General features: G+C 36.8%; 2 protein-coding genes and 2 long non-coding RNA genes across 9 annotated transcripts; 2 read left to right on the plus strand and 2 right to left on the minus strand.

Moving 5' to 3' along the window:
• Window positions 1-852: 852 nt before the first annotated feature.
• LOC131327149 (uncharacterized) lies at window positions 853-8,711 on the minus strand. Of its 6 annotated transcripts, none has more exons than XM_058360170.1 (7): window positions 8,430-8,711; window positions 7,450-7,685; window positions 7,115-7,373; window positions 6,568-6,606; window positions 3,111-3,278; window positions 2,860-3,015; window positions 2,357-2,758 (listed from the first exon to the last, which is right to left on the minus strand). In XM_058360170.1, the coding sequence occupies exons 1-7, from the start codon at window positions 8,457-8,459 to the stop codon at window positions 2,585-2,587; spliced, it is 1,062 nt and encodes a 353-aa protein (XP_058216153.1). In that variant the 5' UTR covers window positions 8,460-8,711; the 3' UTR covers window positions 2,357-2,584. The 6 variants fall into 6 exon arrangements, with proteins under 6 accessions (XP_058216154.1, XP_058216153.1, XP_058216152.1 ...); XM_058360169.1 differs by having other exon boundaries at window positions 3,111-3,290; XM_058360168.1 differs by having other exon boundaries at window positions 6,553-6,606.
• Window positions 1,736-2,242, plus strand: LOC131327153 (acetylajmalan esterase-like). Its single transcript, XM_058360176.1, has one exon. The coding sequence runs from the start codon at window positions 1,736-1,738 to the stop codon at window positions 2,240-2,242; it is 507 nt and encodes a 168-aa protein (XP_058216159.1).
• A 2,283-nt stretch (window positions 8,712-10,994) lies between the features above and the next one.
• LOC131327155 (uncharacterized) lies at window positions 10,995-11,706 on the minus strand. Its single transcript, XR_009200211.1, has 2 exons — window positions 11,552-11,706; window positions 10,995-11,479 (listed from the first exon to the last, which is right to left on the minus strand). It is a non-coding gene; the product is annotated as an uncharacterized LOC131327155 (long non-coding RNA).
• Window positions 11,707-16,669: 4,963 nt separating this feature from the next.
• LOC131327154 (uncharacterized) lies at window positions 16,670-18,734 on the plus strand. Its single transcript, XR_009200210.1, has 2 exons — window positions 16,670-17,811; window positions 18,202-18,734. It is a non-coding gene; the product is annotated as an uncharacterized LOC131327154 (long non-coding RNA).
• The last annotated feature ends 871 nt before the right edge of the window (window positions 18,735-19,605 follow it).

The following is a 19,605-nucleotide window of genomic DNA, read 5'->3' on the forward strand; positions in this document are numbered from 1 at the left end:
GAGTTTTCTCATAAAAATATCTCCTCTTCCTTATATTCGAGTACTAAATATCTTCTTTTCCAACAAAAAAAAAAATATGAAAAAAAGAGTAGTAGGATCAAGGTTCTAAATGTACAGTGAGATACCGGATACCGTTTCGAATTTATCGCTATTAGTATTATTTTCCCCCATCAAAAAATTCAATATAACATATACATTTATTAAAAAGAGAACAAATTGAAAAATGGTTTGGCATTTACCGATACTGACTATTGTCCTTGACCAATATTGTCCGGTACTAGAAGAGAAAAAGAAATTTCAAAGTAGTCCGGTCTTTCTAGTATTGACTAGTACTGTGGTACTAGCCGGTACCAACTAGTAATTTTTATTTTTTTTGCCAATACTGTATTCATCAACGGGGGTTAGTGGGGTGTTAATATGTTAGTCAACAGGGGATCCAGAGGCTGTCCATAGCCCTGAACCCCAAATTCACCTCTTGTGGGGCTCGAACCTCTGCCTCCACCGTGGAAGAGAGGGTGAGACAACCAACTTTACTATGAAGGGTTTCTCATACCAACCGGTATTTGAACCAAAACAAAATTAGAAGTGTAGAGAATCGGATTTCGCTAATACTCGTACGTACCATCAGTTCCCTACGATAATCAAACCCTTGAGTAGAACTCCATACATAAGAGCATCTCCAACCCATGCTCTATTCCTCCATTTGAGAGTATGAAACTCCTCCAACCCATCCTCTCAAGCCTCTTCTATTTGAGAGGATGGGATTTTGATTCTCCATATTTAGAGGATGGGAGAAAATATGGAGGATCTCTTCTAAAATCACTTTATGAATAAATAGAGGGTTTGTGGTTGGAATAAATAGGAATAGTGATTTCTTCTAAAATCGCTTTATGAATAACATAGAGTATTTTGATACTCTCAAATAGAGTAATGAATTGGAGATGCTCTGAAAGAAGCGCCACAACACGAAAGTACACTTCGCTTAGGATTGAAACTGTCAGTTAAAGCTGGCTTTCCCTCCTCTCCATTCCACACTCATTCTCTGCCGTTGTGGTCTTTGTTCTTTGGTTTCTGCTTCAAATTCCATGTCTTCCAGTACCATCGCTTCCACCACCCGTCGCCTCCTCCGTTTTCTCCTAGTCGCAACCCTACTTCTGTCTTCCCACTCCGTTCCATCCACCGCTAAAGTAAAAGGCTGTCGTTTCACTACCATATACACCTTTGGCGACGAAATGACTCAACTTCCGACAGCTCAACCATGTCCGACCCACTTTGCTTCCGCTTTCCACCTACCATCTCCCAAACCCTACACAACTGAATCTCCTGGTGCCGAGTTCCTTAATGGCGCATCCTTTGCAACCGCCGGCGCCACAGTCATGAGCGCTGCCTTTTTTGTAGAGAGAGACATTCCGTTCCCGATCCATCCTCTGAAGCAATCCCTAGACGCACAGATTAAATCATTTTCTAAAAATCACGTCGGGGCTAATGACTACAAACTTGCATATTCTTACAAGGGAAATTCATAAAGGAGGTATCCAGTTAATGTACCAAAGGTTGTTAAGGGTTTAAAGATCATAAGAAAGGTGATCAATGGCGGAGCAACTCATTTGTTCCTGGATCACGTCGGGGCTAATGACTTCAAACTTGCATTCTTACAAGGGAAATTCATAAAGGAGGTATCCAGTTAATGTACCAAAGGTTGTTGAGGGTTTAAAGATCATAAGAAAGGTGATCAATGGCGGAGCAACTCATTTGTTCATCACCAGAGTTTCACCGATGGGGTGTCTCCCTGGCTACCCGACATTGTTCCGAAACAAAGACCAGATGCATTATGATTCAACCAATTGCCAAAGGACTCAACACCTTCACAATGCTCCGCAACAATCATCTCCAACAAGCACTGATGGAGCTAAGGCTGGAGTTTCCTCATGTTCAAATCGTTTATGGTGACTACTACATGGCGTTCATGGCTCTACTTCAGAATCGTGTGCTTTTGGGGTTCAGGAAGGAAACACAGATGAAGGCTTGCTGTGGATTCGGGGGTCCCTACAATTTTCATCCGGCAATGATGTGCGGAAATCAAGGCATTAAAGTGTGCTTGAATCCCATAGAGTACATACATTGGGATGGGTTTCATCTTATTCAAGAGGCATTGAAGCACATAGAGGAAGTGTTCATGTCTGGAAGAGGTTACATGTATCCAGAGTTCAAGTTTCAAGAGGTAATGCATTGCAAAATGTAGAAGTTGGACAAGAGATGCTTCAATTGACCTCTTGTTGAGGCAGTGTAAGATTGTAAAAGACTGGCCAAACTTAACATACAATTTAAACAACATGAAACAAAGACTGCTACGTGAAATTGATTTCTTTCTATATCACCTCAACTACACCAATGTTTTTAATGGGTGAAAAATGGATCTCCAACTAAAAGCTATCAAGCAAATGAAACATGGAGGGAGCAAACAAAACTCGGAAGCCATAAGCAGATGCTGTGGCCAAAATTTCAGCAAGGTGGGTGAAATTTTGGCACCCACTGATATATTACAAAGAATGTTTCAAAGAATTTGCTACTTACAGAGGGCAATCTACAATGTGTAATCTGCATGCAGGAAGCTTTCATAAGAGGTTCCCTTCAGTGTCTTCTTGATATCAGCCCAATTCTCAACCTGTCGAGACAAGGAACCTTTGTGTATTTTCACCTGACGGCTATTTAGATCTATGCGTGGAACCTTGAGAAAATCTTGGACTTCTGTCAGTTTCTGGAAAACCAAAGGAAAACAGTAACTTATGTGTGTGTGGAAACAGAATGAATGTGCATGTGTTTTTTCGAAGCAGTTATCATAGATTGGCTTTGTCTTACCGTGTGATTTTTGATTATGTCCTCATAGTAAAGGATAATGTGCCGAGTGCTCTTGAAGTATTCTAATGATTTAGTAACCATCTCCTCTACTTCTCTCAGATTGGGGATGAGCAATTTTACATTTATCGTCGGTTTGTATCTTGCAAGAATTGCTGCCTGAAACAGCATCCTTTTGTTCAGCATATAAAGGGAAAGTTTCACTTGCACAGAGAGAGAGAGAGAGAGAGAGAGAGAGAGAGAGAGAGAGAGACCTCATGGGGTGAATGCACGTGAGATTTGTGTGTTCCATTCAGCGGCTTAGCATTTTGATCATAAGAGTTTGCGAGTATTGAAATCATTCTGCGCAGAAGGTTTCTTCTGAAAAGAAAAATCGTCGAAACACCGGTGGCATTGAAATATTCGACAATTTCTTTGTGATTCTGCATTAAACCCTGCATGAAAATTTATTGTTAAAGTGAACTTCTCATGGAACACTGATGCAGGGTGAATTCCAAGAAAGTCATATTTTATTCAACTGATACAGCTCAGCCTCCTTTTATGAAATTAGTTGCAAGAAGAGATCACGAACTTGCTTATGTTAAAGGTTCTCCCTTTGAAACACAAACACTAATAGAGATAAAACTCTCAATTTTCATTAATTCATAAACAACTCCTTTGCCCCAAGGCTTACATCCTTATTTATAATAGTAGAACTCCTGAACATAGCCAACATTCCTAAAATACCAAAAAGGAAAATAAGACATAAGGAAACAAAATGAACCCTAATTTTCTTGATCAAGTAACCTACATAATGGGAAACCTCAATCAAAATAAACTAAGAAAGTAGATACTTTTAAAATAATTTGACTAAATTAAAATATAATGAATTATAATAGAAGTTTTTAAATATCCATCCTCAAACTTCATCCTATGTAAGTATCCATCCAGGTCATTTTGAACCGTTATTTTTCCATCCCCGCTTTAAAATAATTCCAAAATTGCCCCTTATTATATAGATACATTGACTATTATATATATATATATAATATATATATATATATATATATATATATAATATATTTAAAATATATGCATATATAGGCAGCGATTTTTGGGACTAAAAGATAATCATGAAGGTCCTCTAGCTTAATTTTAGGATAATCACCCCTAACAAATCCCACAAATTTCGGCAAAACCATTTACAACAACCCCCCACCCCGAAAATCCCATTTTCGTTTTGGAGCAGGGCGATCGGCGAAAACAGCGAGCCCTCCGATGACCTCCACCCCTCATCTGGTCCCCGTATATTTCACCATTCAATCCCGAAGATCTTGACCAAGATTTCGATCGAGCTCTTCATTTGCAACGGAAACACCCCATTTGAAATTTCATCTTCCTGGTTGGCTAAAACCCTAAACGGCAAAATCCACACCAATCCTCCCTGGTTGTGACGTCCGTAGAAGAAGAACGGCAAGAGGTTGGACCGGTTCTCCGAAGCTAAATCAAGCAATGGAGAAGGAGGGGAGAAAACCAAAATGCATGGCTTTCGTAATTATGAAGCCCCTTTTTTTTTCCCCTTGATTTGTTTGGCGTTGCTGATTGGAGCAGGATAAATAGACTAAAATGAAGTAAATTTTTTGATTCCTAGCCTTCACAGTTCATTGTACATGAAGTATTTCATGTTTGTAGGTTCATGCGTGGTAGCCTTGTTGGATTCGAGGCGAAGAAAAATTGGTGTATTTTTTTAAGCAGACTTCATGGTGTGTATTTGTGGTGGTGTATTTTTTCAAGCATATTTCATGGTGTATTGCGAACGAATTTCATAGTGTATTCTACTCCATGGAAGGTTTCATGGTGTATTTCGTCGTGAGGTATTTATCAAGCATATTTCATGATGTATTGTAATCAATCCTAGTTGGAAGATTTTTCTTTTATATGTTTATAGTGAATTTGCATAATTAATTCATGAAAAACATGGTCGGTTTGAATATTGTTTATGTTCCGAAATGTTTTTTATGGTAATTTTGTAATAATAATCCATGAAAAACATGGTTGATTCCACCTTGTTCCAAAAGGTTTTATGATAATACATTGTAGATAGGGAAAAATAAAAATAGTTTTCGAAAGTAAATCGGTGGGATTTGGTTATTATGAATTTTTTAAATTTTGAAATCCTCTATAAAATGGGGAGGGTTGAATCCCACTAAGTTAGGAAATGATTGAATATTCCCACTAATCTAGGAAGGTAATATAAACACACATATTTATGGATATCTTATTAAAAGGGTAAGATAGGTAATTCACCTTCTACAAGGATGAAAACATAACTGTTCAAAATGACCGGGATGAATACTTACGTGTGATGGGGTTTGAGGATGGATATTTAAGCCTCCCATTATAATACTAAACCTAAATTAATTAAAATAAAATATGACTTTCTTGGAATTCACCCTGCATCAAACACATAAAAATACACACATTATGACCTGAAATTGCCAAGGATATCCAAGGATAACCACTGTAGATATATAGATATAGAGTTAGGAAATGATTGAATATTCCCACTAATCTAGGAAGGTAATATAAACACACATATTTATGGATATCTTATTAAAAGGGTAAGATAGGTAATTCACCTTCTACAAGGATGAAAACATAACTGTTCAAAACGACCGGGATGAATACTTACGTGTGATGGGGTTTGAGGATGGATATTTAAGCCTCCCATTATAATACTAAACCTAAATTAATTAAAATAAAATATGACTTTCTTGGAATTCACCCTGCATCAAACACATACAATACACACATTATGACCTGAAATTGCCAAGGATATCCAAGTATAACCACTGTAGATATATAGATATAGAGTTGTCCACAACAAAATACCAGATAATTTAGTAGAAATGTCTTTCTTTTAACAGAGAATGAGCAAAAGAAAACAGTGCAATGTCTTCGTTGTTATGTTTGAACAAATTATGGGCCTCATGTGCAGTAAATGAGCAACCTTATCCACAAGGGTCTCAACTTCAAGTCTGCTCGGAGCATAAAACCAACATATCTGCAGTGGAATTAGCGGACAGGACTGTTCTACAAGATTGAGCTGAGCAATCCATGTGTCAAAAGTGTTTGTGAAAATCCAAAAGTTCACCTATAAAACCCGTGCGAAAGTGTGACCAATCTAAAAGTTCAAGGAAAGAACTAATTGTGAGGATTGAGTTCACCAACTAAAATACCATCTGAGTAAAACCAAGACTCTACTCTAGTTTGTAACTAAAACTACATGTCAATAACAACAGCACCATAAAACCTCCTCTTTGATATGGTTTGAAATGTGGTGAACTCAATGCCAGTCCCTGATGTAAAAACTCTAGTGCTGGAAATTCATCTGTGTCCCCGATGGAAATGTTCTCATGCTAATTACAACAAGTTTGCAAATTCCATCATCATAACTACCAGCTGATGAGATCTTTCAATTTCCAAATCCAATTATGTTAATTCAACTCCATTTCATATCTTCTGTCTTGGGCGTTCTTGTTACAGAAGTTCTGAAATAAACAATACTTCCGAAGAATTCCACCATATGTACGATATTCTAGTTTCATCAACTGAAGTTATAAATGTCAACAATATGACCCATAGAAAAATGCCCTTCTAATATGTCCCGAGAAAACAATGAAGATGTTCTCTTGAAAAGAGAAGGAATGACGGTACTTTAGGGTAACCTACATTGACTGAAAAATCTCCTTGTCTCCCTTCGAACTCCTCCTGCACTATTTAACACTCAATAAACAATAAAATTGATAATCCTTTATTTTGAAATCTACCATACTGTCTTGATTGGACCGTTTCATAGGCTTTATCCAAATACTACTACAGCAATCTTTCTGGCCTAAGATCTTACGAAAAAAATGGAATACTTCTCATTGATTCGAATGACTCTACAAACACACACACACACATGCCTTTGCAGAGCAGAGGTGGTCAGTCACTAGATTATTTGAGATTTATAATGACTGTGATGTTATTGCTGTTTCTATTGTCAGAAGATTACAGCAGAGGGCCTAGTAACACATGAAAGCCCGACCAATGGTCGGAAGTCTCAAGACTCGGAATAGTAGCCACAAGGCCACAACAGTAACATCAAGAATCACAAGTCCACAAAGAGTCGTGACAAAATTTGCTACATACCACAAGAAAGAGGAGAGAAGTGACTTTTGTGACACACAATACGCTATTGGACGAAAAGGTTGAGTTATCTCGAAACAACACTAACCTGATTAAGCATCCACTTCAAGCCAACAGCAGCTGTGCACTCGTTCTTGGAAGCACTAGTCAGCAAATCTAGATTATATACGTTATCCAATGTCTCCACAATTGTTGAGATATTACTCCGCCGGACTTTTACAGAAAATATTTCTCCATTGGAACTTATGTTTGGATGACTATTTAATAATGTCTCAAACCATCCACTCCCGGATCTCTGTGTCGATAGTATTGCAAAATATCTCACAGGATTGCATGCACATTCAGCCCTGATATTGCACATCACCGAATATGAGTACATCTAGCATGGACCCCATAAGCAGAAAGACAAAGTCAATGTCTTACCTACTAAATGTTTTGGGATTTGGGTAACGCACATAGCGTTTTTCCCATGATTCTATATTAGGTTCCTCACATGGCTTCTTAATCACTTCGACGTTTGTGAATCCAACGTTGGCGCGGGTACTGATTTGCTCCATACAGATTGAGCATATGTAAATACCACAGACCATCGCAAGTGTCAATACAATCATTCTCAACACTGAAGGAGATTTCTTTGAAGCATTTAATATTCTGGTATCCTGGAATTTGAAACATTAAACAGATAAATCACATGATAACCAACGTGTGTTTTCATATTAGGAGTAAAGTCAATCCTAATAAGAACAAAAGTTGCTCAATTGTTCAAGACAGCTATCGTTAGTAAATGATACAGGATTGCTACGAAGGTGTATGTGCTTATCAAAGTTCACTCAGATTTTAACAAGAAGCAAAAGCTAAATAACACTAATAAATACAAAAAGTGGTCATTTTATTTCTATCTTTTCATATATAACCGAAGAAAGGAAAAGATTCTTCAAGGGTCTCCGGTCCCAGAAGTGCATGATAAATGCCGCCAAAGGCCAACACTGCAGAGGAAATTAAGTGAAGTACTCCATATACAAAGTATGGAAAGTTCTCCACCAGGATCTACCCCCACCCGACAGTAGCTAGGTGCAGAAGTCAAATTAATCCTTGTTCATAAATATGCTAAAATAAAGCTGCAAAATGCAACTACTCACAAATTTTTTGGCCTGAATTCAATAAATGCAGAGAAAAGCCATAAAAATAGCAGAGGAACAAACGTTGCAGAATACTAATCAGCAAAAATGGAACCTGGGTTTGCTGATACATTGCAACAAAACCCAAAATTTAGGCGAAAAGTCATTAATTATCAAACACCCAGATCAGAAATCACACAAATCCATAAAAAAAATATAAGAGAATCCCTTTATCCAAGCGTAAATACTAGAAGGCCCCTGCATATTAATGACATCCAAACGCACCTTGATGATGATACAAAGATCTTCAGCCATTTGTTTATTTTTCTTCTTGGCTCAAAAGGGAAGAGATAGGAATGGCATTTGGCAGCTCAGATTCGCCTCTATTTCCTTTCCCCTTTTCCTCCTAGCTTTATGCATCAGTTTCTCCGTGAAATACTACATGCGATGTGTATATCAATCTATAGGCACAAAAACAGCGATAACAATGATATGCGTCGGCCGTTGCATGCTGTGTATGTTCTTTCTTCGAGATTTACATCTCTCTCTCTCTCTCTCTCAATCCAGTATATATAGACTATAGAGCATGGTGCGATCCGAATGGCCGAATCAAAATAGGAAAGTTGAAGCCAGTTGAATGCGGTAAACGGCGTGGTTTGGTTCATTAGCTCCCGTGACGTGTCAACGTGGATTAGTTCAATGCCGCCCTTTTAGGAAGAGAGAAAGAAAAGAAAAAATGCCGCCCTTTATTACAAGGATAGATTTTCTTTTTTGGGTTAAAATACAAAGATACAAAGAGTAGATTTGATGGAAGCAAGGTCTTGAATAGCATACCAGCTAGAATACCATTTTGTCTACTGGTATGATACGTACCGGTGCCAATGAGATTAGGGCTACTTAAGAAAAATCGTGAGTCGTGAAATTGGTCCAGATCGAACTGATCCGTGTCTTTTTTATTTTGTTTGTGGATTAATGATGCGGACGCGAATTCGAAAATTTAAAAAATAGTGAGATAAGAATTATGATTGAATTTTTATTTCAAAACCGTGGATAAGAGAAGAGGATTTATCCTATCCTATAGGCACTCTCACAGACTAGACCCCATTGTAGTTACCCCTAAAATAAATAAACACGATTTTTTCTAGTAGGTTGGATGCCTATTTAATTTTTTCTTTTACTACTAATTGTTATGAATTTTTTTTGAACAATTTTACATTAATGTAACAATATATAAAACGTAAGGGGTAAACCGTAACTTCAGAAAAAAGAAAACGTTAAAGTTTTATTACTAATTTATTTTTAGAATTTATTTAAAAATCAACCAATACATTATAAACACTCGTCAGCCTAGGCGGCAATAGGAAAACACCTAGTATAAATATTGGGGAATTTTTAGGCTGACCCCAAAAATTAGGTTCGGACTTAATTTAGTCATGTACAATTATTTGTATTTTTTATTCCAATCATGTCCCTTCACGCGCATCAGCGCACAAAACGAAATACCATCTAGTATAGAAAAAATTATCCAATGCTCCATGAGCATTGGTACACCATTAAAACATTGTTTAAATTTTAAAAAGTCATATCTTTTGTTGTAGATATTCATTTTTAAAAAAAATTATATTTTTGGAACCTACTCGACGATATCTACTAAACAAGATCTATTTTTGAATATGAAATTATGTAAGATTAAAAAAATACTATTTGCTATGAGAATTGTTTCTATGAGAATTGTTCCTATGAGAACTATCCGTGTGAAAACTGTCTTTATGAGAACTGTTTCGAACAAAAATACCATTGGCTATGTGAACTGACTGACAATTCTCATAGTCAATTCTATAAGAACTATGTGAAATGGCTATATGAACTGAAAAATACACAGTTCAAATAGTCTCACCACATACTAAAAATACACAGTTCTCATATAAAATACTTAGTTGTCATAGAAAATACACAATTCTCATGGATAATACTCAATTTTCATAGAAAATACACAGTTCTCATAGAAAATACGCAATTCTTATAAACAATTTCCATAGAAAAATACACAATTCTCATAGAAAAATACAATGTTTCCGTAAGAAATACACAGTTCTCATAAATAGTTCTCATGTATAATACACAGTTCTCATAGAAAAATACAATATTCTCATATAAAATACAAAATTCTCATAGATAGTTCTCGCAGAAAATACACAATTCTCATAGAAAATACATAGTTCTTATACACAGTTCTCATGGACAAATACACAAATCTCATAGAAAATACAATGTTCTCATAGAAAATACACATACGAACAAAAATTGAACAATTTTCCAAAGTCAAAAAAAATTGAACAAATTCGTAGCACTCAGCTAAAATCTAGCTAAGTGTAGTAGTAATAATAAAAATGTAAGGCCGAAAAATAAAATATTTAAAAGAAAAAGAAAATAGAGAAAATTCTCCACCACCATTTCTTATAGTCCACAACACAGTTCACATAGTCTTATTATACACTAAAATAAACAGTTCTTATATACAATTCTCATAGCCTACTGCATAGTTCACATAGTTTCACCACACATTAAAATAAACAGTTCGCATATGCAGTTCTCATAACTCACCGTATAATTCACATAGACGCACGACACATTAAAATAAACAATTCGCATATGCAGTTCTCATAGCCCATGCACTGCACAATTCATATAGACAGTTCTCATGAACAATACACAGTTTTTAAAAAAAATACACAATTTCCATAGAAAAAACACAATTCTCATGGACAATACACAGTTCTCACAGAACATACACAATTCTTATAGAAAATGCATAGTTCTCGTAGACAGTTCCCATAAAAAACTACACAATTCTCATAGAAATTATACAGTTCTCATAGAAAAATACACGGTTCTCACAGCTCTCAAATCTTAATTCCTCCACAAACTCGATTACTACAAGAAATCATCAATCAAGCTTTGGAGCTAAAATATCGTCGAACACATCACACTGAATAACGCTACCTTTGACAAAAAAAACAAAACAAAACAAAAGAAGAAGAATAATAATGCTACAGTAGCTTTGCAATATTGGGACAGCAAGGAGAGACCTTCAAGCAACACCTCATCGTTGAGTAGTAGTGTCGAAAGGTGCGTGAGTTTCATCGGATTGTCCTTCAAAAACCTCAGCCTGATCAGATCGGAGTCCTCCTCGGAGAATAATTCGTTTCTGAACCCTGTTGGTCGTCAGACTCCTCGTGACCGGCGATCCAGATGGCGGCGTTCGAGCATAACCCATCTACAATTTTCTAATTCCATTTTCACATAACCCATCTTCATTTTTCTCCATCAATATCCTATCCAAAAAAGAAAATTGGAAAACTTTGGGACGGAATTGATGAGAAACGAATGAAATTTCATAATCATACCGGTGTATCGTCGATGGGTCTCATGTGATACCCATTGATTTGGTCTGATTTTGGCGTCGCTGGGGCAGAGGTAATGGTGGACGGCCCACTTGATGGCGAAGGTGGACTCGTCGGCAAGGTCGACGGCGATCCGGCGCTGATATTGGTCATGGAGTTCTTCGTGACTCCATTAGAAGGTTGGCGAGAGATAGAGTTCAGAACATTTAGGGAGAGAGAGAGGGGGGTCCATTTGACTTTGGGGTACAAATGTCATTACGTATCATATCCGAGCCTATTTAGGTTTCAGAAATAATATTTAGGATTGGGATCAAACCAAACCTAAAAATGAGGACCGGCCTCTAATTATCTATATAATAATATTCCAAACAAAGTCAACACCCATCACGTCAAACTAAAAAAAAGAGGGGAAAAGAAGGAAAGATCTTTTTTTCGCTGTGCACGCAGCATTGCTATTGGTCTTATGCTCTGCCTTCTGTCACATTGACGGTCGATTCTATGCCCATCGCCTACTGTGTATGCGTGCTAATAACATGACTACTGCTATTTGTCGAGTATATTAGGTAACTTATTTAAAAGAAATTCAACTACGTTGCAAAATTAATCTTCCACGAAAGTGTTTATGGCGGTTTGGTCTCACTCAATGTTATTCTAAGCGAAAATCTTTGACAATCCTACTTTCTAGTCGGGGATTATACAAAAAATCTTGTTGTAGTCGTAATGATAGAGACAAGGTAGAAGAACATATCTTAACAATGGTTTGTGCCAATCTATTTGACACAATTACACTCAAAAGAGTACTACTCAAGTTTAGTGTGCCAATTTAGTCTTGCTTAATTCAAAATATGAAAATTCGTTGAGGACAATTTTAGAATCCTACGTTATCGTACTATTTATACTTATATACTCCCTCCGTCCCAAATTTTTTGTCCGGTCCGCAAAACGGAGTCTTAAAAATAATAATACAATTTTTGCAAGAAAAAATCAAAAGTTTTTTAACAACTTACTAGATATCAATGAGTATTTTTAATTTGTGAAAAAAGTTTGAATTTTTTCTTGAAAAAATTGTATTATTTTTAACACTCCGTTTTGCGGACAGGACAAAGAATTTGGGACGGAGAGAGTATTAGCTTTAGTACTATATTTTTAGTTAATAGAACACGTGGAGTTAAAGAAATTTTTGGCCTGCCCCAAACCAATTAATTTTTCTGGAACTTTTCTTTTAATTTTTTCTGCACTTATCTTAATTTAGTCTCAATTTTATTTTTATTTTCCTTGGTTTTCAAAAAAATTACCCCAATATGACAAAAGTACACTGCTACTAGGAGGGGTGATGAAGATCCTACACTGGAGATTAGGAGAATGAAAATTACGCTTCTCAACTTATATAGATTTAAAAAGTTAAAAAAAAAAAACTTGAAAACGTTCGCTGAAAATGGAAAAGATTTTAAGAAAAAGATTAACGATTAACACTATTACATGGTAACCGATTTTCATAGTGAATTAAGAAAAACATAAAATACATATTGGTGTTTTTGATATTCTTCCCTCCTTATATTTACACTTTCACCAGTCAATCAACCACATACGGTGTCTAATCGCAACGTGCCAAGTGGATTTTTATTACGATTTTTTTTTTGAAAATGATAGGTTGTGGACTTTTAATTAGGAAAAAATAATGCTGGACTTCTTGTATGGTAGTTGTTGGAAATTAAAATGCCTAATTTTTTTTTATCCGCCAATTAAAATGTCTATTTGGTGACCAGCTTTATTGTACTATACTCTCTCTTAATTTATTTTTTTTCCTGATCCGCCAATTAAAATGCCTATTTGGCGACCGGCTTTCTTGTACTACTTACTTTTGTGTGACCAATTCCAACATCTTGTACGGGGTTGGAAACTTGGCAACGCGTGTGCAGTTTATTTTCATTATAATTTGTTTCAAGGAAAACCAATTCACATTTAGCCCGGTTGATTAGATTAACATCTACAAAATCAAGTTGCAGTAAATCAATAATGTGTAATATAGTGATACGAACTATAGTACACCCAAGATAAACTTGATATGATCTTTTGAGTATCGTGTTCGATATATTGGCATATTTTTTTCACGGGAATGCTCTGCTCATTCGGCTTTATAATTGACCAATTTGAATAGTTTTTTTTTGAAGTCAAGATGAAGCCCATCTAAATTGCATGCAGTCGTACCGAAGTTTCGCTTTAATTAATAACAATCAGTTTTGTAGAGTTATAGAAAAATACGAGTTTGATCCACATTGCTTGTTGCGATAATTCATTGACTGAATCCATATCCGAGTTTCAACCGAATTAATGACTGAATTCAACGACAATGTGCATGTCCACTTTCATATGGAGATGAATACGTGTTTTAATCAACTCCTTCACCAAATAGTGTAGTAGAAGTCTAGATAAATGACTTTAACACATTGCCGTCTAGTTAGTCTACCAACATTGCGGTCTTTCTGCGTTAGGATCCAAACGTTGAATTATCAAACAACCGCTGCATCACCATAAATCCCTGTACGGAGCTAGAGTTTTCGTTGCTCCCGATGTTATGAAATTTTAATGTACTCGCACGCACAAAAATCGTGTCAAAGTATAGTTATGCAAGTGCAAGGTCGAATCCACGGGGATTGTGATTTTTTATAGGAAAATTTAAGAAACTCAAATTGATTGAACCCTAACCTCGTTGACAAAAGAAGTTGTGGTTGAGTTTTGAACTAAAGTTAAATAAATATGACAAGAGAAAATAATTAAACTATCACGACAAGGTAGTGGAGATTTTTTTTGGTCACAACGATAAAAGGTGATATTAGAGATTTAAGAAACAGTACATTAAGAGGAAATTCTATCCCTAAATAAGGGATCAAGAAACCAAATAGGAGGGGACTCAGTTCAGAAACTGTAACCAACTCCAACTAAACCCATGTCTCCAAATAGATAGAACACTGCAGAAAACAACCAAAAAATCAAAAACACCCACAAAAGGGTGATAAAAGCCCCACAAGGAGAAATCCCACATAGAGGACACCAAAGAAAAGAACCAGAAAAAAAAGAAGAGAAAAACCAGTAACGGAACCGGATGGAGTCCATCGTACTAGTGCAGATTTCATCCACCCACCTAGATCTTCCATTCCGGTGGGAGGAGGATGCCTTCGACAACCACGATCTGCAAGGCACTACGTCCAAAAGCCATCGAACTGTATGGCGGAAGAGGCGAATGAGGGACAGCGGATGGTGGTTTGGAAAGGAGGAGAATGGGGGTGAAAGGGGAAGAGAGAAAACCTCTGAGATCTAGAATTGGAAGATTGAAAAAATCCCATGAGGGGGAGAAATCCCTCCCCTCCCATCACGCATTGGGGCATAAAATCCTGGGGGGGGGGGGGGGGGGGGGTGGGGAGGAGGAGAGAGATGGGTGGCGGCAGCTTCTTTAGGGTTTTTAGGGGGGGGGGGGCGAGAGAGAGAGAGAGAGAGAGAGAGAGAGAGAGGCCATAGATTTTCTTAGAGATGGGTGGCGGCAGCTTCTTTAGGGTTTTTAGGGAGAGAGAGAGAGAGAGAGAGAGAGAGAGAGGCCATAGATTTTCTTATCAGATACTAGATTTTAAGGTAGTGGAGATTACGGTTGAGAAAAGTAACTAGGGTTTTGAAATCCACACCCACAAATATTTATCAACTAATCTTATGCAACAATTTTTCCTATAAGATTTAGAAGCTAATATTAACCACCATGGATAATATATTGTTAAGTCCTTCTATTTATATCAAAAATATGTTCCTCCTCTGCTTCAAGGTTTAAGCTAAAATCATCAACTATATCCATATTAGCAAATCACAATAGATATCCCATACTTAAATATTAACTCTGACAACCCAAACAATTCAATTAATAGGGTGATGTCAAATCATGGAAATTAAAAACTCATCCTGATTGAATCCATATCCGAGTTTCAACCAAATTAATTAATGAGATTTGAACAATAAACTATATATGAAAGCACGTAAGAAAAATCAAATGCATTAAACCAATCATATTCATGAGGTTTCATCCTTAACCCTAATCTAGAAGTTTAGCCTAACATAAATAAAAATAAAATCTCACAAGAACTTCTTTTACTCATCTTGTTCTGTTCCAATCCAAGCCGTGGTTGCGACCTCCTCCAAACCAAGCCGTGAATGTACGTGCTTCCTGTTCTTCGTATTCCTTTCCATGGTAGAGGTCCCCGCAAAACCCTCTTCCCCCTCTTAAATAAGCTACACCGTGTAGTGCGTGCGGCTGTTGCAGTACTACAGCAACTCCCAATCCCTGCCGGGATCCCTATTGACCAATTACTTCTCCTTTCCTAATAGTCCTAAGCCAATCTCTACTAAACACAAAATAATAGGAGTATGATTTCTATCCATGTAAAGATAAACTTTACATTAAGTAAACCAATATTCCTTCCACAAACCGTATCTTCTCGGCCCATGTTTATTGAAATGACCCAATTACAACTTGAAATATATTTGCGGGCTTTTTGTAACGAGGACTAGACTTCTTTTAGGAGTCCTTTGCCTTTCCGATACTTTCGCCCTTGGCCCATATATGGATACCACACGGCACATGCATATTTAATTTATGGGAAAATGACGGCCCAGAATGTGTTTTGATAATTAATACCCACCAAGAACAAATTAAGAACATTTGTTAATGTTGAAAATGTCTTTGACATGTATTATTAATTATCAAAACACGTCCTTGGCCGTCATTTTTCCCATATTTATTCCAACAAAAGTGCTATGGGTACACCGATTTTGTACACCATTTGTACATTGCCTATGTGGCACTGGCAACCGAACCAAGTAAAGAGCCCCACCTCCTCCTCTATTGCAATTCAAAATTCCACCCAAAAAATTATCCGGTATGACTCCTTGGAATGATAATATCTTCTCTTTTCGGGTAAAAAAAAAGAAAAACAAATTGTGTTTGATTGGCAAAACCATTTACCAATGAATCAAAAACTTTAATCCGAATTAGATCATCGGAAAAAGATAAAAATGTGCGTGTCCATCCATTATTATATAGATGAAAGAGGTACAAACAAGGGTACATAAGTTTAGGAGCATAACAGAGGGATTATTTTCATCGTGTCGTGAATAGAATTGATCATAATATTATCTATGGAATGGTCTTGGTGAGATTTTACTAATGTCAAGATGTACATCTAATTAACAGTAATGATTTTTGTTGCTTTTTCTAACTTCTTATTGTGCTGGTTTCATTGTCTTAAAATTGGGAACAAAATACTTACTCTGTGGGGGACCAAATACCTTTTCGGAGTTGCGACTGTTTTAGTTTTCATATACTTGTCCAATGTCCCTTCATTTTTCCTTCATTGATATCAAAATGCCGATGGTCTTTGGTTTGAAAGTTTTGTTTCTGTAAGTTCACTTGAAAATCCCAGGCACTATACTTAAAAGTTAAGTTAGAATAAAAGCTTAAAGTTTTCTTCCTTCACTTGTATACCTCTGTGCTAAAATTACACTATCCCCCTTTTATGTTATTTGTCATTATTTGTTTGTTGACTCTAATTGTTCCTCTAGGGGAAATATGGTGGATACCTTTCAAATTCATGTTCGTCCAGGAGGTTTTGGTTTCTAAAAAGACCACCTCCTTGAATTTAGATCCAGAGGGTCCAAGCCAACTATACAAAGTTGTGTTGGCCGGTTCTCAAGAGTATTCGTTGGCTCGCCAATCTTTAACTAATATTGTTTGACTCTCCTTGTTGGATTTCGATTGTTTAATAGCTTTTGGCTGCTTGCTGTGTCAATTGCAATGTGGTCAAAATAGGACGCATTGGTACTTCAATGAATGCTTCACAAAGGCTACGTTAAAGCAGCTTCTATGGTTGAACTATGTCAATAAAATGAATCTGTGAAGGACTCCTAGGATATACTACTTTGTTTAGTAAGCAGTGCGCGTTAAAGCGGTCCTTGCATTATAAGCATTGACCTTTTTTAGGCAGAGAATCTTCAAAATAAGCATTCATCTTTGGTTTGTGAATTGTCACGTGTTTCTTGTACTCATACTTTGGTTGCTTATAAATGTTTGGTGATTATAGGTAGTGTTTTGTGATGTGATGTGATGTGACTGGGAAAATTCTGATGAAGTGCTTTCTTTCAGGAATGCCTGATTTGAAGTTGGGTTTAAACGATAAAATTGGCCTTGAGAAAGAGTCACAACTTAAGTCACGTCCCACTAAGAGGTAAATTCTGAGGGCTTACTATTTTTCGCTCCCATCCTGTATTTGCTTGTCTGTGTACATCTTGGAAGTTAATATAGTTCCCTACTTCCTTTGAGGAACTTGTACCGTTGAAGAAATAACTTTGTTGATGCACCCCTTCTGGGAAGAAATAACTTCGCTGATGCATTCCTGGCCTGATAAAAACATGTATTCTAAGAAATATGTTGCTAGGTGAGCTGTTTGCATAACAGTAGTATATGTAAGTTAAAATGTTCCATCTGAACTATGCCTGACTTCTAGGTGCGTGGGTTTTAGCTTTGATGCTTAACTTCTAAGTTTGCCGTTTGAACTGCTGGAGTTGTAGCTTTAACTTCTCAATTTGTCACTTTTTATTTGTTTGTGATGAGTTAGTGTATAGTATTCTTCTGGCAGCTGCGGACCAAACATGAGGAAGGTGCAACTAGTGGTAGATAACCAGAGATTGAGGTGGGTCTGATTTCATTTTAAGTGCAATTGTGGTACATCTCTGCAACATAAGGAAGTACATTCTTTGCTTTGGTACCGTAACATTTATTTGTTTGTTTTCTTGTTTCAAGAGAAGGTTACATGGAACTCTTCTACAATGCTAGGTGACAAACTACTTTAGTGGTTGGAGGTGAGTACCTATTGTAATGCCCTATTTTATAGTTTCATTCTTTGTTGCTTTCATATTATTTATTCTCCAGTTTTCAACTAATATTGCTTCTTTATTTGCAAATGCTTGAGAAAAAGATGATCAGGAGAATGTGTTTGATAAAGGCGCGCGGGACACTATTTATTTTAGGGACTTAGTGTTTATTTTCTTTGACTTGTTTGTCCTTTTTTTCCTTGACTGTATTTTATTATGGTTACATATGAACATGAATTTGGATTGCAAAAGTATGAATTATTGTTTATTTTTGTTAGTATATGGATTCTAAAGTTTTGTTGTTTGGATATCAAGTAGCATTCTTGCAGATTTTTTTTTAAAAAAATAAAAAATTTCCGGCGTTTTTTGTAAATGCCGGTAAAGCCCACCCTGTCGGAATCGGAAAATCACAACCTTGGACTTTTCCCGGCGTTTTTGTAAACGCCGGTAAATCTCTGCCGGAATTGGAAAAAGTCGCCGGCCTTGGACTTTTCCCGGGTGTTTTGTAAACGCCGGCAATAGTAATAAAAACGCCGGGAACATTACCGGCGTTTGATAAACGCCGGGAACTATTCCTGACATCGGCAGTCGCGGCGTTTACTAAAAACGCTGGGAAAAACGCCGGGAAGACTTTTGCCGGCGTTTATTTCACTTTTTCCGGCGTTTATAAAACGCTGGGAAAGCCAAGATTTCTTGTAGTGGAATGAGTTTCGATAGTACCCAAGATGTGTGATTGAGAGAGGACCTAGTCCGTGGTAGGTTTATTTTTTATCAGCAACAAATTTATTGAGAAAAATTTGACAATGGCTACATCAAATTGGAGGAGAGGGGAAGGAGATCGAAGCAAAGGTTGGATGGAAAAAAAAACACGTGATGGGACAAAGTCTAAAAACGCCCAGGGCCGACCAGGCTCGAAACTCCTAAGAGGGCAAAACCTTTACACCCAAATGGGCCAAGCCCAAAACCAAACAAATTTGGGAAAACGATGGCCAATGACATGTTTTGATAATTAATACCCACCAAAGACATTTTCAGTATTAACAATTGTTCTTAGCATGTCCTTGGAGTGTATTAATTATTAAAACATGTCCTGGGCCGTCATTTTCCCAACAAATTTCTGATGAGCCAAGCCCAAAACCAATCCATGG

The sequence above is a fragment of the Rhododendron vialii genome, chromosome 5a (assembly GCF_030253575.1).
Source record: "Rhododendron vialii isolate Sample 1 chromosome 5a, ASM3025357v1".
Lineage (NCBI taxonomy): Eukaryota > Viridiplantae > Streptophyta > Magnoliopsida > Ericales > Ericaceae > Rhododendron > Rhododendron vialii.

Excerpts from the sequence above, each read along its gene's own strand:
- LOC131327153 (XM_058360176.1), top strand. The coding sequence starts at position 1,736 with ATGGCGGAGCAACTCATTTGTTCATCACCAGAGTTTCACCGATGGGGT.
- LOC131327149 (XM_058360167.1), bottom strand. The coding sequence starts at position 8,459 with ATGGCTGAAGATCTTTGTATCATCATCAAG. Across the intron at positions 7,686-8,429 it reads ATCTTTGTATCATCATCAAG|GATACCAGAATATTAAATGC; the intron begins GTGCGTTTGGAT and ends TTCAAATTCCAG. Across the intron at positions 3,291-6,552 it reads TCAATGTAGGTTACCCTAAA|GGTTTAATGCAGAATCACAA; the intron begins GTACCGTCATTC and ends ATTTTCATGCAG.